Source organism: Pristis pectinata, chromosome 7 (genome assembly GCF_009764475.1).
Source record: "Pristis pectinata isolate sPriPec2 chromosome 7, sPriPec2.1.pri, whole genome shotgun sequence".
NCBI lineage: Eukaryota > Metazoa > Chordata > Chondrichthyes > Rhinopristiformes > Pristidae > Pristis > Pristis pectinata.
In genome coordinates this window covers 56,836,510-56,861,180 of record NC_067411.1, presented here as the reverse complement: position 1 = coordinate 56,861,180, position 24,671 = coordinate 56,836,510, and the positions used below count along the sequence as shown (strand labels likewise).

Below are 24,671 nucleotides of genomic sequence, written 5' to 3'. Positions count from 1 at the left end.
TCTCTTCCAATATCTATTGAAGTCCCCTTATTAATATGCTACTCCACTGAAGGATGGACTGAATTGTCTCCATCATTTGGATGTATTCATACCCTTTATTAGATTCTGTCTTTGGTATCAATATGCTAAGGCAAAATCTGAACATTCTTTACCCTTGCAGGAACAAAAATGCAGTGTAGAAAGCCATTTGACTCGTGTCAACTTTGTCAGAGTGAGCTAATACGGAGGGCTCCATTCCCATTCCAGTGCCTGTTTCCCATATTCTTTTACATGCTTTCTTTATAAATCGTTATTCAATTCCTTCCTTTCCCCCTATTCAGAGTCTACCACAAAATGGCCACTGACAGAAAGCTTTCAATATTCTGATAACCAACTTTTAAAACACATAAAATGGCACATTTTGATAATTATTGAAATAAACATCTGTGTTTATTAAGACAATTCTGGCAGTACTTAAGAGAGATCCAAGTTGAAAATCTTTGTTCCATTCATTCAGAATGCTGAGACATACCTGTTCAGTGAATTGTTTGAGCTGAACTTTGAAATATATCAATACTATCCAATTAGATTAGCCACCAGAAGCCACACATGAACACAAATATTGATGATCACATTTTTTGTTTATACAAAAAGGAGTAATTTTTGTTAGGGGTATGACCCAAATCCTCATTCATGTGATCATTAACCATTTGGCATGTACATTGATAATTATTATTTAATGAAGGCAAGGCAGGGAACTACAGGCTGGTGAGCTGAACATCAATGGTGGGAAAGTTACTGGAGGGGATTCTGAGCCAGGACCCATCAGTATTTGGAAAGGTAAGAACTGATTAGAATTAGTCAGCATAGTGTCGTGCGTGGGAAGTGACGTCTCTCGAACTTGACTTTTTTTTGAAGAGGTGATCATGAGGATTAATGAGGGCAGAGTGCTGAAGGTTGACTACATGGACTTCAGCAAAGTTTTTGACAAAGTCCTGCATGGTAGGCTGATCCGGGAGGTTAGATCACATTGGATCCAGGGTGAGCTAGCGAAATGGATACAAAATTGGCTCAGTGGACGGAGTCAGAGGGTGGTAGTGGAGGGTTGTTTTTCAGATTGGAGGCCTGTGGCCAGTGGTGTGCCGCAGGGATCGGTGCTAGGTACCCTGCCGTTTGTCATGAATATTAATGTTTTGAAATTGTAAGTGGCATGATTAGTAAGTTTGTAGATGACAAAATTAGTGGTGTAGATAGTGAAGAAAGTTGTCTGAGGTTACAACAGGATCTAGATCAGCTGGGAAAATGGGGCAAGAAATGGCAGAGATGGAATTTAACTCGGACAAGTGCAAAGTGGTGCATTTTGGGAAGTTAAACTAAGGCAGGACATACGCAGTGAATTATGGGGCCCTGGGGAGCGTTGTAGAACAGAGAGACCAAGGAGTACAATACATTATTTCCTTAAAGTGGTGATGCAAGTAGACAAGCTGGTGAATAAGACATTGGTATGCTTGCCTTCATCAGACAGCATTCAATACAAGAGTTGGGACATCATATTACAGCTGATTAGACGTGGAATATTGTGTGCAGTTCTGGTCACCGCGCTATAGAAAGGATGTGATTAAGCTAGAGAGGGTGCAGGAAAGATTCACACGGATGTTGCTGGGACTGGAAGGCTTGAGTTATAGGGAAAGACTGGGACTGTTTTCTTTTAGAGCAAAGGCAGCTGAGGGGTGTCCTTCTAGAGGTTTATAAAATAATGTGGGGTATAAATAAGACAAATGAACAGTCTTTTTCCCAGGATAGGGAAGTCTCAAACCAGAGAGCATAGGTTTAAAGTGAGAATGGAATGATTTAAAAGGGACCTAAGGGGCAACTTTTTCCACACAGAGGGTGGTGGGTATATGGAACAAGCCGCCAGAGGAAGTGGTTGAGGTGTGTACACTTACAATGTTTAAAAGACGTTTGGACAGGTACATAGTAGGAAAGGTTTAGAGGGATACAAGCCAAACACAGGCAAATGGGACCAGCTCGAGAAAGCACCTTGGTCGACATGGACGAGTTGGGCTGAAGGGCCTGTTTCCATGCTGTACAATTCAATATATTAAAAAAAATAGATGAGTAGCAGAATGTGCAAGTATTATTTTGATTATTGATCTCCAGCTGCTGATTTTGTACAGTAAATATACACATAGGGTCATGGAGTTGCAGAGAACAGCATAGTAAAAGGCCATTCTGTCCACCAAATCTATGCTGATCATTTACGCATCTGACATTATTCCCATTCTTTAGCCTCCCCACATTCTCATCAGCCCCAAATGAGACTGATGTATGGAATTAATTTCATATCCAGATAATTGAATTGAGTTTTTTTACAATTTCTAAATAGAGATGCTGTGTATTTTTTCATGAGGACTGACCATGATTTAATTCCAAACCATATACTTATATAAAAATGCAAAATGGAAGTACTGATTACATATTGATTGGTTGTAACAATCACCGGTGCCATCTCTGCCTCATCCAATTAAAAGGGGTATGCTTCAGACCTTCAGTAATTTATTTCATGGTGAATCCTCATGGTTGCTGCCGAACTTGGAGTTGTATATCAAATAATGATGGCCTAGATCTTGTAGGCTCTCAGCCTTATCCAATATTCACAAATTCTAGCACTTGAACTTGTGCAATTAAATTATATGTTCTAACTTGCACATCAATATTTAGACGATGCATGACGTTATTTAGTCTGATTTTAGTTTGATTGCTTAGGAAGAGAAGGCCTGTTCACATAGATTCCAGATCCTTATAGAGAGTGCTGGACAGCACTGGACTTTTAGTCATCACTCACCACAGCGCAAAAACCCTTAGGCGGTTTACAGACAACTGAAAAAATGATGAACAGCCAGAGCCAAACATTTCACATGGACACCAAAATCTGGATCAGTAATTAGTTCCTTGCCTATGATCTTGACGCATGAATACAAGCCGTCCAACAATCGGTGCAGAACCAAAATCTCCTCTTTCTGGAGGTGTTTAATATACACTTCCTGTTTTCAAAACTTCCATCAACCTTATTTTTAAAGATATAAAAGAATCACTGGGATCACTCACATGATCAGTAAGAATGATCTGCATCAGCCTTGCCAGTGGCAGTTCCTGGTCACTGCTGAACTGACTACTGCCTTATCTGTTCTGTTATCTCCATCACTCTGGCCTCAAAATAAAAGTGGTAACAGAAACACTGCTGCAAGAAAATCAATGTCAAAGATCCCACAAAGAAAGCTAAGCTCTTTTCAGCTAATTTTCCTCAGCCTGATGATGTCCAAACCACAGGAGCTACAGAGTGTGCAGTGCCTGATTTCCCTTGAAGTTCCTCATATTTAACACCTGTGAAGAGACTCTTGCCCTCTCCACCATGGAATACATGGATTTGTTTGACAAGAATGATTAGGAGTTAATTAACCCCATACATAAAGTGTTCTTAAATTTTATGCCTCTAAGGAACAAAATCAACTCTACAGGCCAAAAAAAATTTATATAGGGATGCTGTGTATTTTTTCATAAGGATGAATAATGATTTAATTCCAAGCCATATATGTAGCACTAATTATATATTGATTAATTCTAACAATCACCAGTGGCACCATAAATTATAGAACAAGTGGAAAGAGAACAGGAGAAATAACAAAAAGCTTATAATTATGGCATGTTGATTCTTCAGCAGGGCAAATCCTTGTGCATTTGGACTTAGCTGGTCTAAGGCACAAATACCAAAGGATTCAAAGGACAGAGACGCAATCAGAGTCGCTGGCAGGAGCATTTTATCAACAGGGACTATGTTCTTGACATAGTAAGTGCCTTTGAAACTATTCCACAGTAAAGTATCCAGTCCAGCCTTACCATTATCTCTGACCCACAGAGAGTCCAATAAGGCTTTATGCCAAGAAAAATACAGCAAAGCTTCTGCAGCTGACAGTATTCCTGCTGAAATGGTAAAACTTGGCAGAGAAAAAATTCAGATACAAAATTAGAGCCTCATCAGGGAAGAAGAGAATATGCCAGTGGATCTCAGTGATCGTTTAATCATGACCATCTTCAAGGACACAAGTCTGACTGGAATGCATAGAGCAAGGTCTCCCTGTAGCCTGCCACAGGAAAAGTCATTGCAAATCTCCAGCTCAATTGCCTCTCCTAGTGACCAAACAGCTCCTTCCCAAATGCGGTGGATTCATTTCATCAAGGATCAAAATGGACATAATCTTCACCATGCAACAACTCCTAGAAAAGTGCAGGAAGCAATATCAACCACTATGCAGGGCCTTTGAACTCACAAACACCTTTGATTCTCAATCAAGAGTATTGGGAGAATCCTTTTTAAATTCAGCTGCTATCAGAAATTTCATCCGAATCTACATCTGCTACACAATGAAGAGCAATCCATGGTTCAAACCAACAGGTCCACCACAGACCAGATCCCAGTGTATGCTGGACTCATGCAAGAATGTGTCATTTTAGCAATCTTCTCAATCTTGCTATGGCATTACTGCATTTCACTTCCAACAACCATCTCTCAGGAGTGGAGCCAATCCACTGAACAAATGGGAAACTGTGCAACCTCCATTGATTCCACTCCAGCATCTACATCATTCTAACCTCAGTCATCAAAATGAAGTACATAAATGATGCTTGTGCATTTGTTGAAGGGCAAGCTCTGTCTTATCATTGACTCAAACACTGGAGTATCCAATATAATGGGTCTTATACTAAACACCTTAAAACCAAAGGCCCACTAGCAAGCTGCTTATACTGCTACACCATAATAACTCCCAACAGAAGATCCATAAAGACACCTGGAACACATAGACTAGTTTCCATACATTGGGAACTATCAGCAAAATCAGATATAGATGATGAAATTCATCATTATCTTCAGTGCACCAATACACCCTTTGGACTTGTTCGTTAGAATGTTTGAAGATCAAAACCTCAAAGCCACCAGAAAGCTCATGATCTGTTGGGCAGCAGTGATCCCTATCTTCCCGTATGCTTCAGAGACATGGTCTACCTAAACTAGCACCTCAATGATATCTCACACAATCGTCCTAATCCACTGGCAGAATAAGTGGACAAACATGAGGCGTTCTCTCACTGGCCAACATTCCCACCAGCAAGGTGCTAATTACACTCAACTGGCCCCAATGGGAGGGCCACATCATTCATGAGCCCAGCACCAGGCTCCCAAAACAGGCACTCCGTCACCACGTCACCACAGGAAATTACCGGGAGAAAGAGGAAATGCTTCAAGGATTTTCTCAAAGCCTCCCTGAAGAAATGTAACCTCTTGTGTTTGTTTCTGCTCAACTGAAAGGTTTCATGCACCTGGGTGTATTGGCTCATTATCTCTCCCCATTCTTCCTTCCCAAATAATAGTGAACTTCATCAACTCTTGTCTCCATCCACCTCTGCAGGCTGAGCATATCTTCTGAAATTCTGTGTGCTCTCCCTCATTGTTTACTATTTTCTAGGCTTGTGTTAGCTGTAGTTTTTAAAACTATGCCCTGTAGTCCCAAGTCAAATCATTAATAATATCAAAAACAGAAACCTGGGGAACACCTTTTTTCCTGTTTTTTGTTCCAGTAAGATGACGAATCCTTTATACTTAATGAACATAACAATGTCTGTAAATTGGAATTGTTTATGCTCAATACCCAAAAGAAAATATGCCCACTTCATCTGCCTCAGATGCTTGTCAAATGTATGTGTTGGCAGCCAATCCAATGATTAGTTCATAGTCATTTGCATTTCAACTTTTAAATCTGTCGAGTTGACAGTGTACCCTTGGGAGTGATAACATTATCTGATTATCTAACTGTGGCCACAGTGAGTTTTCTCACCGATAATTTCTGATTATCATTATTTCTGATCCTTCCTGATAATTCAATATTATTTATCCCTCCAAATTGTTTTGAATTATCTAATAATTGAAAACAATAGAACTCATATAGCAAAGTGGGAATTTATTAGTGGAAAATTCATTTTAGGGAATTTGAATAAAAATGCCTGGTCAGTGAGTTCCTCAAGCAGCTTGTGAAATTGTTGCTGGGAGCTCTTCATTACAAGTCAGGCAAGCAGCCATTGCTACCCATGTTAGTCATTGCCTCATGTTTTCATGCTGGAGGGGAGGGGCAGATTATTAATACTGCTGTGAATCAGGATCTCTGAGACCATTTAAAGGGGAGGTGAACCCTGGATGCGTAGAGCACAGAGTGATTAAATGAAGGGAAGTGCAGACTGGATCACCAGGATAATCTAACAGTGACCATGAAGCCCTAGTCAAAGAATAAGAAGGTCCTATTTTATCTTGGGAAAAATCCACCGGTCAACCCCTTTGAAATGGCCCCCACTGTCTTCAAAGTCAAAGTCGAGTTTATTGTCATATTGCACAAGTACATGTATGCACAGGTGCAATGAAAAACTTACTTGCAGCAGCAGCACAGGCACATCTGAGAGCAACTGGAGATTCTGCAAGAATAATTCAATGTGAAAAAGACTGGGGAGATTGTTTTCTGTACCAGTTAGATTGGGGAAAATATTTATTTTTTGTCCTACCACAGTAAACGTTACCTGTTAGCATGTCAGTGAACCCCTGTCACACATGCTGCAGGAAGGTACAGAAATTCCGTGTCCACAAACATCCATAAGTGATCTGTGCAGCATTTGAAGATAACCCAATACAATGTCATCCAAAAGAGCAGTAAGGGAATGCCAACACATCCATGACAACCAGCAGAAGTTGCAAAGATCGCTTGTTATTTCTTATTTTTACAAACAGCTGGTCAGACAACAAATAATTCGGGAAGAGGTTCTGACCTTCAGAGTGAGAAATGAAATGATTGATATATAAAGTATAAAATATCATACCACATTCATATACCGCTTATTGTACATTTTTTCTCAAGCAATTTTCAAAATAACATTTATTGTTCCTTTTTCATAAATAACATGTGCAAATATCAAAACATTCATGTGTGTGTATATTTTATTTGGGCTAACTTTTTGATGGTTTGATTCAGTGTGGAGTCTTGGTAAGCAGGAACATGGAGTAGATATAGGTTATAAACACAAAATTCTGATTCTGTGTCCTGATCTTCACTTAGATGAGACACCAATCTTGGGTCCTCACATGTAAGATTCTTACACAATTTTATTAATAGATTATCAAAATTGGATTGAATAAATGATTATTTTCAGCAGAAACCTCCTTAAGTGAGTCATTTAATGGTCAGTGGTGTAATAAAGGTTTTTCTTCTCAACTTTTCTTGATTCCATCTATTTTTGTGTCACTCATTACTGGAACTATGATTTAGTATTGCCCAAAAGGTCAGTAGAACTTTGTAGAATGATGGAATCAAGATCTCCTTAATCAATGAAAACCTTTTCTAATATCTACTAACATCCCTTCTGCTATGGGGAAAGGCAGAGAAGGAAACGGAATAGGAAGGAATAGCCTCCAAGGTTGAGTGACCCTGATGACATGGTCCTCATACCAGAAAATGGGTATCCCTAACTTTCTGTGGTGAGTTTAATTTGTATCCACAGTTCAAATCCAGCAATTTCTCGATGGCATGATTCAGTTTTTAAAGAGGTAAATGGTAGAGCTGCACTCACCACCTAACATCTTTGTGCTTCGCAAGCCTCTTCCTTGCTGCAAGTTGTTGGCACACTTTTAACAGTGTGCATGCTAATATAGCCAATACAATCCCAGCAAATTCTGGGTGTTATATTGAAAGCCAGGAAAAAAGGTTGAAGTTAAACAGTGGCACCTGAGACGCTGAAACCTGACCATCTGAGTGTGCAGTACACAGTGTGTACTGAGTGTCACACTAACACAGCTTAGATAGAGGTCCTTTGGATCATTCAATTCACACTAACCACCAAACAGCCATTGACACTAATCCTATGCTGATCCCATTTTATTCTCCCTGATTCCCATCAACTTCCCTAAGACCCTAACAATCACCCCACAGACTAGGGGCAATTTAGAGCAGCCAATTAACCCACCAGCCCACACATCTTTGGGATATGGGAGGAAACCAGAGCACCCATTGGTAACCTATGCATTCACAGGGAGAAAGTGCAAACCCCACACAGACAGAACTAGAAGTTGGTATTGAACCTGGGTCACTGGAGCTATGAGGCAACAACTCAACCAGCTGCACTACTGTGCCACCTAGTGTGGATCCTTCCCATCTAATTATGCTTAGCCAGTCATTCAGACTCTACCAACAGATAAGTCAAAAAAAATTCCCTCCCAACCTTTCTAATGAGGCTGAAGTCAAGAATATGTTCTAAACGGTGCCTTTCAGAAGCTTCTGGGTGAGCTATTTAAACTGTGTAGGGACCACAGTAAGTAGTTGGAAAAGTGGTTCAAAAGAAAATAAAGCCACTGAACACCAGAAAACTACAGGGTACCACATGTAATGAAGGTGAAGTCATCCATTGAATGCTAATTAATGATCCTCAAACCAAGCTGATCAGGAACAAGTTCCAAATAAATCCAAGGACATTGCTGTTGGGAAAGTTTGATTTCAATGGTTATAATAGGTATTGAAAAACCTGTGACCTGAACAGAACCAAACAGCAAAGGCCCTCACACAGTATTGGAACTTGAAGGTCTAATGTATTCAACATTATGCCTCCCTGCGTAGCTACAATAAGATTCTTGAGTCACACATTTTTTAAATTGTGCTTTCAGTTCTGTTATTTTTGCATTTTAAAAGGTAGTGCATTTCTGTGAGATGATACTGTGCTAACCCTTGACCTCAGCTAACACCATATCTCTAGCTACTTCTGTATCATGGGATAACATAGGTCAGCTAGCTTCACTCTACAGTGGGGTGACCCTGCAGTCAAAATAGTTTTGTTTTCAACAGTTACAATGGCTATGGTTTTCTGACTACTGGGTGCAGGATTCAGTGGGATTACCAGGAGGGAATCTGCTTCCCCCAAAGCACAACGATGATTTGGGCATCCAGGAAAATCCAGTGATGAAATGCTGCAAAAGTCCATCCCAGCAGACCACAACGAATCATTTCTTTTCATTGATGATGGTAACCTGGTTTGAAGATTCCTTCATCTGTGTAAATGGGAAATCCAAGCTGCTCTTGGACTTTAAGTAACACCTTGGGCTCTATTCCAGTTCTTTCTTGGGAAAAGAGTCAAGGATGTACACAAATCCTCCTTGAAAGAATGCAACAGCCCCAATAGACTCCTAGTGAACACCTGGTCCATGGCTGCTCATAATAAAGACAAAGCCTCAGGATGGTCTAGAAGACTTCGAGTCCATACATAGAGACTCACAGAAATCTGGCAAAAACAGAAGGAGCACATCACCTGACAAACTGCCACAGATTTGGCAGTAAGTGCCTGATGGGACAGGCAGTTGGGTGCACCTCATCAGTCTCCTCAGAAACCACAAGAACCTGAGCGAAGGTAAGCCATCCTCGATCCTGAGGGACTGCTTGAGAAGATGCCTTTCATCATTACAGATCTTTTTACTGGTTTCACAAAGATGATGATCTCCACAAACAGATCTTCAAGTACATGAATAAATGTATGCTGGTGTTTTCTTTTCCCATTGATTTTCTGCTCTGTTCCAACCCACCTGTCAGCTCAGAAAGCTGAGAAAAAATGGGTAAACCAGATTAATCCAAGCAAGAAAACACAGAGAGAATGGAGGATGAGGATTTCCTAACTGTCCATTGTGTAGCCCAACCAGTCAGGCAAATGGCAGGAGATTGGCATGAATTGTTGATTGGCAGGTTGTCTTCCACACAGACAGTACGAGCTTTGTATTTGATTCATCCATTCTAGATCCTCATACAAAACCAGAATAAAGTCCCAGTAGGATTTAACACTGGTGGAGGGATGCCTACTGGTAGTTTAACATGGAGAACCATGCTGGTAGCTTGCTTGAAGAGAAGGAATCTTGCATTAATCAGTTGTTGCAATATAAATACTGAGATAAACTATTTCATTAGAAAGTCAAACTTCATGTTTATTCAAAAGTGAATTGTGACTTATTGCAAAGAAAACCTTCCAGTCTGAACAGTTCAGGAATGAGATGTAAAGCTAGCCATTTTCGGTTCTGTCTATTTATGGTGAAACTGAAGGTTATCTTAAGTCCATTCCTCTACAATGAGAGGATCAGATTGTCTAACACACTACTCGATTGGATGCTTGGTTGAATGCAGTTTATAGATGTATTCAAATTCTCGTCCTTCAGTAAGTTGGTGATGTTGTGATCGGGTTGGGTAAGTAATTCAGATTATTTGGAGTTGAGTGAACACTGACAGACACAGGGAAGCTGAAGACGAACTGTGAGGTTGGGGTCGATGATGCTTTGTTCTGCTCCCTGAGAGCTCCTGAAGGACTGGTAGTTTTTACAGAGCAGGAGGAGGCCAGGATCTGTGTCTCAAACTGTAGCAGCTGTCCCATGAAGCTAAAATTGGGCGAGATTATGCTCCGTCTCTGCTTAACAAACTCAAAGGCCTCTTCCAGCCGCACTCGTTTAGTCATCATTAAATAGGCAAGGCAGATGGTGGCAGACCTCGAGATCCCAGCTTGGCAGTGAACCAGAATTCGGCCATCAACATTTTTGACAGAATCTGTAGATAAAAAAACACAGCAGACATTTTGAGGAGCATGGAGTGAAAAACACATCGAGTAGAAAGTGACCCTGAACACAGTCAAAATGAAGAAATTTATACACTAATCCAGCCTGGAATTCATATTCTGATTTTCATAAAGATGTAGAATAAATGAATGTTAGTGATCAAACCCAATCTCCACAAACAGTCAAAGTTCACCCTCAAACCTGCACAAGCCTAACCCCATCACAAAACAAACTCTCCCCATTGTGGTGCCCACAAACAATCATTTTGGCCAGTAATATGATTTAACAGGGTTTTTTTTGAAATAATCTCCAAGTGATTCTTGTTGAAAAGAATACAAGTTGTGAAATAGCTCCAATCATTGGGTTTTGTACAGGAATTGTCTATTATCGTCACTTGGATCTGCAGAGAGATTGCTAAGAGTTCTAAGCATTGCTTCATTAATTCTTGATCTTTCCTGGACCTTGAATTATCCAGTGGTTGAAATTATACCTAGCCATAATAAAATGACACCATCTTTATTTTCCTTTCATAGTGTCAATGAAAATCTCCTCTTCCTTTACTCAAGTTATTTCTATTTATTGACAGACACTTGATGGTTTAAATGTCAACAAGCTTGCTGGGCCAGATGGGTTACATGTAGCACTCTCAGGGAGGTGTGAACGGAAAATTAGTGATGCTTTAGCAGATATTTTGGGATTTCCATAGTTACGGGGGTATTATCCAAGGATTAATGATATGGAGAGCATATGTGAATCCAACTTTCCAAAAGGGAATAATGAAAAGAAAACAGCTGGTTAGCCCAAAGTTGAAAATTCTTTAGGGAATTAAATGAAACATCGACATTGATTGTCACACACAGCAGTTTAGTTTAGTAGCTCTAGGCTATATGTAATCGACTGCAGGAAATCTTTGCATACAACTCACCCAAACATAAAATTGAGGTTAGACATCAACAAGGTTTTTCTTCTACAGTGGTTTATAGACCCCAGAAATAAGATTGTGTTGTAAACAAAATTAAATATAATGAACCATTATTGGTAATGGTAAAAAAGTGCTGACTGGCGTGATCCAATGAAAGGTGGACCAGACTCGAAGGACTGAATGAATGACTCCTTTTCCCTTATTCAGCTTTTTATGCCTCAGATTCACTTCTAATAATTTTGATTCAAATTCTTCTTATTGGCAGACATTTAAAAAATATGGATCAGTAAATAAATCCTATTAAAGAAGGTGTTTAGCATGCTGGCCTTCATCAGAGCATCAAAGGTAGGAGTTGAGGCATTATGCTGCAGTTGTACAAGACATTGGTGAATGCACTTGGAGTACTGTGGGTGCAATTTTGGTCGCTCTGTTACAAGAAAGTCATGGTTAAACTACGAAGAGTGCAGAGGAGATTTACAAGGATGTTGCCAGGACTCAAGGGACTGAGTTATACGTTGAAGAGGTTGGACAGGCAGGGACTTTATTCCTTGGAACGTAGGAGATTGAGAGGTGGCCTTATAGAGGTGCATAAAATCATGAGGGGCATAAAATCATGAGGGGCATAGATAGGGTGAACGCACATAGTCTTTTTCCCCAGGGAAGGGGAATTAAACAGTGGAGGGCATAGGTTTAAGGTGAGAGGTGAAAGATTTAGAATGGACCTGAGGGAATGAACTGCCAGAGAAAGTGGTTGAGGCAGGTACGATAACAACATTTAAAAGACATTTGGGTAAGTACATGGATAGGAGGGGTTTAGAGGGCTATGGGCCAAACGTGGGTAGATGGGATTAACTTGGGCACCATTGTTGGCATGGACGAGTTGGGCTGAAGGGCCTGTTTCCATGCTGTATGGCTCTATGACAAAATGGGTTCCACTAAAGTACATTGAACAGAACATTGCAATAAGGACAGAAAAGACACCTTAGATACCCTAAAAGGCTGAGCGATCATGGACTGCTCTTTTATATGGATAATGCTCGTCACCCTGAGTTTCTGTAACAACACCAAATACATAGGCTTGGAGGACAATGCGTTCTGTAATGGATCGAACTGGAATGCAACAACTCAACATTGGGAACATTTAAATGTGACACCTTGGGAACAAAGGTATTTAATGAAAATCACTAAATCACTGTCAATTGAAGGGAAAAAATGGGGGGAAATGACAATAAACAGTGAAATACAGTTATTAGGAATATTTCCTACCAATGTACTCTATTGCTTCCATGAACCAAAAACTGATGTCTGTTTTCTGGTTGTCCTCCACTGGAATGCATTTATACTGATAATGATCCTCAAAATGGTTTTGGACAGTTGGAAGAGACATTCAAGAGAGCTGTAATCCCCATGGCGTCGAGTGTGTCCCTTTTTGAAGCATGATGTGCACTTCCAAGATAAAGGAAGGGAGAATTTCCACTGGACCCACCCTATAATCAAATGTAAAATTCAGTATTTAACGTTAGTTGCCACAATAATGGCAATTTATTGTACTGTCTACAGGAGTGACCTTCTGAGCATATTCTCCATTTCCTGACAGATGCAGCTAGGCAACAAGGACTTCATCACATCACCACACTCAGGAATATTAGCCCTCATTGATGACCTTATTAGATCACAACAGATGGCAAGGACAGTTATTCCGTATATAACAAAAAACTAGGCTTGATTTTGCATGAGTCCCAGACAGTCAAGATAATAAGGAGATAAGCAGAATATTTTCTGCACTTAAGGCTCATCAACACTCATTCCTCTGGATTTTGCTGGGGCTTGCTGCTTTGATATCCTTTGTCTTCACAATGTCCAGATCTTTAAGGCTAAACTCGCTGGCTGAGAGCCAACTGGATCCAGTCATCAAGTTCCTTCTTGGTGCCAGGACCTTGCTTGGCATAACCTAGTCATGTGGGCAGCAATAGAACTACAAGAAAACCTTTGACAGATGGCAAAGCCACACCCATATCTTTGCCACCAATCAAAGTTGTCAACCAAGGAACTGCCAGAATTAATAAGTGAGGTTCAGTCCAACGCAAGGCCCAACTATCAGAACTTCACACTGAGGTTGTTTAGACAATTTCTCAGCCTTATCATTTTGATATCTGTCTTAAAAAGACCGGATATTGGGCTATTTAATTTCAGGACTTTGATGGATTTTGTTGGATATCAGGATTTTGTTGGATACATATGGTTGAATGGTCTGTTCCAGTTCTACTTCCTCCTTGAATCCAGTAGATACTTTTACACCTACTCAACTCTTCTACCCATGCATCTATTTAAAGCAGCATAAGTCTGCCTCATTTCTTGACTCTCTCTGATGCCCTTTCTTTCTTATATTTACTCCTCCAGAATATCAATCCTAACCAGAAAACTCACCATTCAGGCTCAGTGGTGTATTACATTGTAAAACTGTGGAGTAGATCTAGAAGGGATTTGGACACCCTATGCTCTTGAGGACTGCTAGCAAAGAGCAAATGGGAGTAGTTAACCTGGGGGCAAGTTTTACTACTTCATTACAACACAGAAGCTCCCAATTCAGTCTATTGTGTTCATGCTAGCTTCTAATAGAGGAATCCCATCAGTTCCCATTCCCCCTCTCATTATTTCCCAGCCTACCCTCCATAGACTCTGTCTATACTTCTTGCTGCCTCGGTAAAGCAGTCAACATAATCAAACACCCCACCTGCCCCAGACATTCTCTCTTCTCTCTCTTCTCTCCCCTCCTAGATAAAAAAGCCTGAAAGCATGTACCACCAGGCTCAAGGACAGCTTCTGTCCTATTGTTATAAGACTATTGAACAGTCCCCTAGTATGATAGGATGGACTCTTGACCCCACAATCCACCTTGTTATGACCTTGCACCTTATTGTCTGCCTGCACTTCACTTTGTCTGTAACTGTAACACTTTATTCTGCATTCTGTTATTGCTTTTCCCTTGTACTGCCTCAATGTACCGATATGATGAAATGATCTGCATGGATGGCATGCAAAACAAGTTTTTCACTGTACCTTGTTACATGTGACAATAATAAACCAACTTACCAATTTACCCTGTAGTCCTGCAAGTTATTTGCTTTCACATGCCCGTCAACTTCCCCTTGATTCTTTTGCCATTGACCTACATAAGGGGTAATTTACAGCAGCCGATTAAACATCTTAGGGACGTGGAAGGAAAGCGATGAACTGGTGGAAGGCCACACAGTCGGAGGGAGAATGTGCAAACTCCACACAACCAGTTCCTGAGGTTAGGAGTTGTGAGGCAGTGGTACTAACCACTACGCACTTTGTCATGGGTGTAATAGTGGCCTTCATTTGCCCCACTCCAGATGTGAAGTGTAGCAGTACCTCATAACATGGAGGATATCGGAATGACTTGGTATGTGTGAAGCCTCTGAAACATTATGTAGCTCAGGTCACAAATGGCACCTTACAACATGTCAGAAGATTTGGGAAAACCATTAACTTGCACAAAGCTCTTGGTTGTTCTGACAGTGGGAAGTGAATAAAAAAGCAACTAATTTTGTAAACTAATTCACAATAAATATGATTAGAGAAATGTTTTATCAAATATTAATGAGATCTCCAGAGCCTAATCTGACTTGGATTTCATTGCATGCTTTAGGTCAGCCCAGATGACTCAGTTATCATCTCATCAATGTTGTTTACTTTTCACTGAATCACTGGCAGTTCTAGCTGAGTATTGTCATACAAGACACTCAGGAGCCCGAATTACTCAAGTGCTTCGTGCTACTTCTGGCTGCACTCTTCATGTTCCAAAATCAATTTATTCAAATTAAAGGCAAATGCATCACCTAAATGGACAATTGTGACAACCTCACCCCACAGCTCCATCTGCCTCTCCCTCAACATTCTCCTGGACATGGCCCTTCTCACCACTTTCTAACTGCTAACTCCCTGTGTACAGGAACATTATACTGGTTTATTAGGCAATCCTCATTTGAAAAGAATATTAAAACATGACTTGTAGCTGGGCCCATAATAACAGAGCTAGGCAAAGCTTTCTCCTCAATATCATCTTGCAAAATGCAAATTAATAGTTACATATTATTCTTTCCGAAACAGGGAAGGATTTATTGGGGCATTGTACGGAGATGAGTATGCACAATGTATGGAATGCATTTACAATGAGGTCAAACCTTCCCTGGTCTGAATCCTGCTACACTTGCAGTCTATGTCTCAGGTGTTAACTTTGGTTCAGTGGGTGATTCACTGCACTGGGTTTAAGTCCACTACAGAGATCTGAACACGTGATTTAGGCTGTATTCCAGTGTACTACTATGAGAATGCTGCCTCTTACTTGCAATGTTTAAACTGATAACACATCTTCCCACTGCACTTATGTGGGAAGATGTGATGTCAGTTTAACATTGCAAGTAAGAGGCAGCATTCTCATAGTAGTGACAACCTCAGGTAAATAGCTTACGGGAAGCCACAGTCAGTGTGGATCAGTACTAACATCTCCTCCTCGCTGACAATCAACACAGGCGCACCTCAAGGATGCGTGCTTAGCCCACTGCTCTACTCTCTCTACACTCATGACTGTGACCCTCTCATAGGTCCAACAACCTTGGTCCAATCCTGACCTTTTATGTGGAGGAAAGCTGGGAAATCCTGTTCAATATTTGCCCCAAAACTAACATCTCTAAAATAGGTTGTCTAGCTAATACTCAGTGATGCTTGTGGGACCTTGCTCAATCAAATTAACTTCAACATTACCAGAGCATTTCATTGGCTGTGAAGAACTTTGGGAAGTCCTGAGGATGTGAAAGATGCTGCATAGTTGCAGGTCCACTGTTAGGCTTGCAAATGGCCACCCACTTAAGAGGTGGCAGAGGCAGATTTGTTTCCATGTCAGCTATTTACCTTTTTTGTCTCCTAACAACCAGTCATGAATATCAAACAAGGATTAGCTAGTAACAAGCTAGTTGGTAGATAGAATTTTCCCAACTACTCAGACATTATAAAAGTTCCAACCCCATTCCATATCTGGGAAGAGTGGAGGAGTGAAGTGAAAGGCAATTGCTACAGAGAGGTTGGTGCTACCTGGTCATGCAGTGGAGTCCCACAGGCGCTCGAGCTTGTTTCAGGTGATTCAATGATGGACACTGTTGAGATTCCAGATGGACTTTTTGCTTTTACACAGAACTCAGGATATTCTGAAGAAAATTTCTCATATCCTCCTGCATCAGTAAAGAAACAAAGTCTTATTACGAACGCCTGTTGTACTTTTGTGAGTTTACTATAGTTTACAGGGTTGATGGGATCTGGTAACATTAATCACTACAGTGCAAAGACATAAAGGAGGTGAAATATGTCTTAGGTATTAGTTCAAAATGAGCCCTTTTCTCTGATTTCAGTGTAAGCAAACTTGATGGAAAGTGAAGCAGACTGCTGATTTACTCACATCTGTTCTGTGTTATTATCCAAGACTAATTTCACTCTCAAGCTAATTGAACAAGAGAATAAGAAATAGTTATTTAGCCTATGAAATTTGATCCTTCCACATGCTTTGTAAATTTGATGTGATCACAAGATGAAATTTGCCTACCGCCACAAACAGGTCTACAACAGATGCAATCTCACTAGCTCTCCACTCTGCTTTGGAATAGAAGTAATGAGTAGATCTGCAGACAACAGCTTGCAACAAGTCGTCGGGCTCCAGCACCATCTTGCTTTTACAATTTCTATTAAACACCAAGACAACAGCAAGATATACGTTAGGCTGCTGTTTATCAATTACAGCTCAGCGTTCAACACCATCAATCCCTCAGTACTAATCAACAAGCTTCAAAACCTGGTCCTCTGTACCTCCCTCTGCAACTGGATCCTTGACTTCCTTACGGGAAACCACAGTCAGTGTGGATCAGTACTAACATCTCCTCCTTGCTGACAACCAACACAGGCGCACCTCAAGGATGCATGCTTAGCCCACTGCTCTACTCTCTCTATACTCATGACTGTGTGGCTAAGCATGGCTCAAACACCATCTATAAATTCACCAATGACACCACTGTTGTTGGCAGAATCTCAGATAGTGATGAGGAGGCGTACAGGAATGAGATAGATTGGCTGGTTGAATGTTGTCGGTACAACAACCTCACACTCAACGTCAGCAAGACCAAGGAATTGATTGTGGACTTCAGGAAGGGGAATTTGGGAGAACACACACCAGTTCTCACTGAGGGGTTAGCGGTGGAAAGGGTGAGCAGCTTCAAGTTCCTGTGCATCCACATCTCGGAGGATCTATCTTGGGCCCGACACATTGATGCAATCATGAAGAAGGCATGCCAGCAGCTGTACTTCGTGAGGAGTTTGTAGAGATTTGGGATGCCACCAAAGATTCTTGTAAATTTCTACAGATATACGGTGAAGAGCATTCTGACTGGTTGCATCACAGCCTGGTATGGAGGCTCCAATGCACAGGATCGCAAGAGGCTGCAGAGGGTTGTCGACTCAGCCAGCTCCATCACAGGCACAACCCTCCCCACCATCCAGGACATCTTCAAGAGGTGGCTGCCTCAAGAATCCATCACTAAGGACCCACACCATCTGGGACATGCCCTCTTCTTGCTACTACCATTGGGGAGGAGATACAGGAGCCTGAAGACCCGCACTCAACTATTTAGGAACAGCGTCTTCCCCTGCATCATCAGATTTCTGAATGGTTCATGAACCCACGAAAACTACCTCGTTATTCCTTTCTTCTGCACCATTTATTTTGTAATTTATAGTATTTTTATGTCTTTGCACTGTACTGCTGCTGCAAAACAACAAATTTCAAGACATATGTGATAATAAACCTGATTCTGATTCTCTCTCCCAATCACTTCAGACCCACTCCCCATTCCCAACTCTCCATCTGGTTTGCTGATTTTAAGAGCAAACTGGATCAGCAACACAAGAGTCAAGGCGGTTGCAATTGGTCTTTGGTAGTTCCATAATAGAAGTGACAGCAAATCAGCACCCTTGCTTTATAGCATGTACAGTCTTTATTCTACCACGCTCGATTGGATAGTGTAGAGGCATATGGTAGCAAAATGGCACTGTGGCCCTCTCATAGCTCCAGCAACCTTGGTCCAATCCTGACCTGTGGTGCTGTCTGTGTGGAGTTCTCACCTTCTCCCTGCGAACATGTGGATTTTCCCGAAATATCCTGGTTTTCTCCCATATCCCAAAGATATGTTGGTTATTAGGTTTTAAAACTGGCAAATATAAACTGCCCTGAGTATAGGGGGGGTGTAGGAGAATTGCAGGGGGAGGATGGTGTTAATAGGGATGTGAAAGAGAGTAGCTTACAGGGAAATAAGTGGGGAGATGGGATTGTTCTGTGAGCCAGTATAGATTCAATGGACTGAATAGCTGCCTGCTATGTCATAAGGAAAACCAAACGTGTGGAAAGAACATTTAAATATCAACAGAAGATTGAGTGGGATGGTAAAACAGGTTACTAAGACTGCCTTCCCATTGGCTGAAACAGTGCAACATTAATATAATTTTCATTAATACCACGTGCACTGGTGCCATTCAGCCTGAATTACCATATATTTATCTCCACTGAAATCATCATCCTGGAAGTCAACCTAAAACTTGGGAACAGCCGGGCAGGTTTTATTTAACAGCTACTAAAAGGCAAGAGGAAGCAAGTGTATAATGACGAGGACCTGTTGGGGGAGGAGCAGCTTTATTAATCTGGGTTGATCTGATGAATCATCAATGACCAAACACGTCTTCAAGGGGAAGGTTCCAATCCACATGGATGAAAGAACATGAAGCAACAAAAATTGGTTATATCAATATGAAATTGATTGAACAGGTTAAAAGGACTGCTCACTCAGAGAATCCACTAATTGTGGATGCCCATTTTGGAATGAAGTTGACTGACATTTGGAAAGCTACAAAAGCGTGAGGTGATGCGAGTCAGGAAACTGGAGAGGCAGCTGGCTGTTGGAGTAGAGTGAACAGAAGGTGTGAGAAGACCTCAGGATCCTGTTTAACTGATGTATGAATGAGACATCTCATTCTAACATCACTGAACAACGCTGACCATGTGGCCTGATCTGCTCCTGGGATCCAAATGGCATAACCAATCAATTGGCATTGGCAGTTGCCTGGGTAACCTTGATGCCAGCTTGGACGGGAACTATATGTGTGCTTGAAGTAAATGAATAGAAGTTCTACAGGTAAGTGCGCAGACAGTAGGTCTGATCCACTCTGGTTTTCCCAGCACGTGGCCATTCTGGCTTTGTGCTTCTCCTGCTAACCTTCAGTTGTCCTCCCATATTTACCTCAGACCATTGCAGGAGAGGTAGACAGTCCAAGCTGGATGCTCTAACCTAGGATAAATACACTAAAAGCTGAAGGAACTCAGCAGGTCAGGCAGCATCTATGGAGGGAAATGGACATTTGACGTTTCAGGTCGAGACCCTTCATCTGGACTGTTGAAGGGTCTCGACCCAAAACATCGACTGTTCATTTCCATCCATAGATGCTGCCTGACCCGCTGAGCTCCTCCAGCTTTTTTCTGGGTTGCTCTTTTATCTCTAACCTAGGATACATTAAGTAAAGCTGGCTGGGACAGAGAGAGCAAACTATAAGATCACTGCCAGCAGCAATATAACAGTCTGCATTTATGTAGCACCAGGTGCAAAAATAAGTTTCTTACAAGTAGACTGTGCCAATTTGGTTTCACCTCCATGTAGCACTTTTAACACAGAAATGGGGGTCCCAAGGCAACTCACAGTTTGACAGAATTTGACAGTGCCATAAGAATAAGTGACCAAAGGCTTTCTGGAAGCAGCAGCTACTAAGAAGCATCATAAAGCAGGAGAGAAAGCTCAAGAGCCAGTGACTTCAGCACCATGGGCACAGGAGGCTGAGGGAATGACTGCCAACAGTGCAGCGTTGAAAACTGGGAAGGTGTACGTTCAGGTGCAAAGGAATGTGGAGATGTTGGGCTAGAATAAATCACAGGGGTCAGAAATAGCAAAGGCAGGGAAGGAGCCGAAAACAAGAAATTCAAAACCAAGCAGAAGTGGAGCAGGAAGCAATGTAGGCTGGTGAACATTGTAATGGAGGATTTAACACCACAGTCTGTCCCACAATTGATTGACATCTGTAGCCAGACACTATAGGCCTGGCCTCATTTCCTCTAATACCCTTGGTCAACAAAAATCTATAAATAACAGATTTTAAAGTTAAACAAACAACCCTAGCATTAGTTGTTGTTTGTGGAAGAGAATTCCAGCCTATCAACCTCAGTGCACAGAACTGTCTCAAGTCATGGCTAACGTCATTTTGTTTTGGACAACACCTTGATACAATGGTTTTGGCCAAGACAGAATACCCAGCTGTATTCACCTGCACAACACCCCATTCTGAGAGCTGCTGCTTTCATTCATTTCCCGGGGGTGTTGTCTCAGGATCATTCAGTTCTATCACCAGGTGCAGGGGCCACTGTAGCTAATTCAGCTGCATAGATTTTTCCCTCCTTTTAGTAATTTCTAATCAGCACAGCTGTTAATAAGGATACAAAGGGTAAATTGTGTTATCAAGAACTCCCAGCAAGTGAATCATGGAATTACTGAATCATCACAATACAGAATCAGAAACTGATTCCCAATATCCTCACCAATTAATTGTGATATTTTCTGCACTCAGGTGGTTGGAAGTCTTGGCTAACCAACAATGGCAGTTTTAAGTTAAGGTAATCAAAATATTCAACATCAGTATCAGATATGGTTTAACATCCAATTTTTCCGGTGAAGTGCCTTGAAGTTTTACAATGTTGACAGTGCTGTGTTCACTGCTGCTTGAGTCCGGGTATTTCAACTAGAGTGGGGAAGAGAATAAGGAAGTTCGGTATAAAGATTCCAGTCTTTAAATGATTGAGCTACTTGAAGAGGCTCCAACACATTTATTTACCTTTGCAGAATTGGGCTGGCAAGCACAATTAGAAAGCCTGGAAGTTAAGATGCTGGATAAAGTGAAAATCACAACTTACTCTAATAAAAATCCAAGCTTCTGATTTAATATTGTTTCATACAATTAAAATGTGAGGAACCTAAAGGTGAAGCTTTTCCCATCTCTAAGGAAAGGGACAAAGATGTTGAACATATTAAAAGGAGTGGAGTGGGTTCCAAGGGAAAGAGTGAGGCTGGGTTGATAGAACATTGGCCTGGAACATTAATTCTGTTTCTCTCTCCTCAGGAGCATTTCCAGGACTCCCTGTTTTTACTTGGGGTGAAAGAACGTTGTGTTACTGATTTATATTTCAGCTACGTCTATTTTACAAGACACTGGGGTGGATTCTCTGTATGAGCTGCTTTGGAATGCGGAGAAGAAACGGAACAGGCGGAATTGGAACCCACTGTGGAAGGAAAACAGAAGTCTCCTCTCCGTCACAAACGCGCAAGTTTGCTCTCTCTCCAGGCAACCGTGAGATGGTGAACCTTACCTCCCTCTGGGATGGTTGAAACAGGTTGATGATTTAATGTAGTCAAGTGAAAGCTTCAAGAGTACAGGGAGGAGAGGGAACCGAGGGAGTCTAGAGAGCTGTGAGGAGTATGGTGGGTTAAATGGTCTGTTTCTGTGCGGTAGGTAATATATTTTACACCTGATGGCCGCTCGGGGATTTAATTAGTGGGCCATGGGACAAGTGAGCCTTGCTCAGCCCACCTGGCGGTTTTGGAGTGACCATCAGCGGGTGGGCTGGTGCTCTGGAAGGAACTCCGTTAAAGGGTAACGCAATTGATCTTCCTCTCTTTACGCATTCATCAGCACCCAGATACGAACTTCCACCGGCACATCCACAGCCGCGTACTATGCACATTTCTGGGTCGATTCACTAAGCGTTGGACAGGGCCACTCATCTAAACATTCAGTAAGCTACGGAATTTGAGACAAGTGGCAGTGTCACATTGTTCAAGGAAGTCCCACACCAGACAGAACCCATACCCTTGCAAAGCCGGTAATTAACAATCTGCCGTCACCGCGTTTTTCCGCCAACCATTTGGTTGCAAATAGTTGCAACTTCTCTGCACAAATAGGTGGTGGTACCTCCGGGGTGTTAAAACACGCAGCTAAATTCGTAAAGAGCACAGCGCGATTAATTCCGTTTTCCCGACATGGTGTGGTCCAGGCGAACAGCCTGGTATGTCGGTGTGATGTGCGGCACCGCGCAGGGTGGCGTGTTGTGTTATACTGGTTTGGCGCCCGTTATTGAGATGTGGACAAATGGTGTATCTGACAGCGCCGAGTCTGCGAAGGGTGACAGCGATGGCAGAGGTGGCTTCGGCGGTAGGGAGGGAGGGAGGGAGGGAGGGTTTCTTCCAGCTGTGACTGGGGGGCTGTAGGACCCCAGAATCTGTTTCGAGCAACGCTGAGAGTCGCTGTTACCCATCTGCCATTTAACCTGTCCCCATAGACAGTGCGGAGAGCCCAGCACAAAGGAACTGCCCGGCACAACACTGACAAGAACCTGTGAAACCTCCGCTCCCAAAATATTAAGGATTTCCTATTTACTATCCAGACCGAAACCCATCTATCTATCGCCGTTTTGTTCTCATTTTCTCGCAACAGATTAAGTTAAAACGTTTCCTGTTTATGTGCGGTGGTATATTAAACGAGAGGATATCATAGCCGTTATTTGTCACACGGCCGCTCATAGACTCGCTTCCACAAACTCAAACCAGGACTCGGGCGATCGCTAACCAGAGAACGCATGAAACTAAAAGAGAAGCAAGTTTCGGTGACAATGTTGCTGTTACCAAGGGGAATGGCTTCGTGAAGTGCTACAAATCTAACGGCACCAGATAGACCAGAACACCGGCGCCGAAAGCCACAATCACTTAACATTGATGCAAATACTGTATGGAGTATCACCTTTGATCACAATTAGTAGCAGAGGCACTCGAGTCAATGTTACCAATAAACACATTATTAACGGTAATTACTGACACCAACATTGCAGTCGTGGAACTAGTGTCAACACCAAACGGGAGGCCATGAGCTGTGCATTTCAAACACCCCAAACGTTACTGTGGAGCCGCGCTGCTTCCCCACCAAAGGTCCCGCAAGTTCAGGTCAATTTCCTCCGTTCAAATCCCTCCCACCGAAGGGAAGAGCGGCGGGTTGAAGGGTGGAGGGAAGGGGTGCTGTTGCAGATGGCAGCCTTACCCGCTAGGAAGTAGATGTGAGTCGGGCAGGAGGCTGCTGACAGCGCGTTGAGGACCGTGTTGACGGTGCTGTCTTGTCGGACCAGGTCGAATTGTTGGCTCCTTTCGTCGTACAGGACGAGGGCAGAGTAGAAGCCAGCCTGCAGCAGGCTGCGGGGCTCCTCAGCCGGGATGATGTGCTGCAGATTGACGGAGCCCTTGGCTCTGCGTTTGACGATGGTGTTACAGCGGACGTTGAGGGAGCCGCTGATGTGGTGGGCACTGTAAGCCAGGAACGACCTGCAGTCCAAGAGCAGGCACTTGTGGCCGTGCTGTCTCAGTAACCGCTTCACCTGGCTGCACTCCACATCCGACACCTCCATCCTGGCCGGAGCCCCGCGGTACACAACTACCCGCAGCCTTGGGCTTGTAAACCAACAAAACACGAGCGGTGCCGGTATCCCGCACTCCAGCGTCGCTGTGGATTCCCGGGAGAGGACTGGTCCCTCCTCCCGCTCATCTTATGAATGGAGCGCGGCTCCGAGCCTTGTATGGGCAATGACGTGTCATCACGGGACAGCTTCGCCCTTGCACCACACACAACTGTTACTCCAGCTCCGTCCCACGTTAGAAACGGGGAGAAACAGTCGGACTCAGGCCCCAGCACACAGCCCCAGGGGAGAGGTGGTGTCAGATGTGCGGCAGTTCTCCATGTGTTGCTGTTATCTCGGGCAGGGAAGGTGAACGCAGAATGACGGTGAGACCTGGGTTCAATCCGGACCTCGGCTGCTGTCTGTGTGGAGTCTGCACGCTCTCCCTGTGACTGTGTGGGTTTCCCCCGGGGTGCTCCGGTTTCCTCCCACATCCCAACGAC

General features: G+C 42.6%; 1 protein-coding gene across 1 annotated transcript; it reads right to left on the bottom strand.

Moving 5' to 3' along the window:
• Positions 1-6,771: 6,771 nt before the first annotated feature.
• On the bottom strand, positions 6,772-24,272 carry LOC127572973 (dual specificity protein phosphatase 4-like). Its single transcript, XM_052020711.1, is given in 5 exon segments — positions 6,772-10,643; positions 12,840-12,939; positions 12,941-13,060; positions 16,689-16,825; positions 23,820-24,272. Coding segments are annotated over 5 exon segments (1,104 nt in total). The 5' UTR covers positions 24,181-24,272; the 3' UTR covers positions 6,772-10,257.
• Between the last annotated feature and the right edge of the window lie 399 nt (positions 24,273-24,671).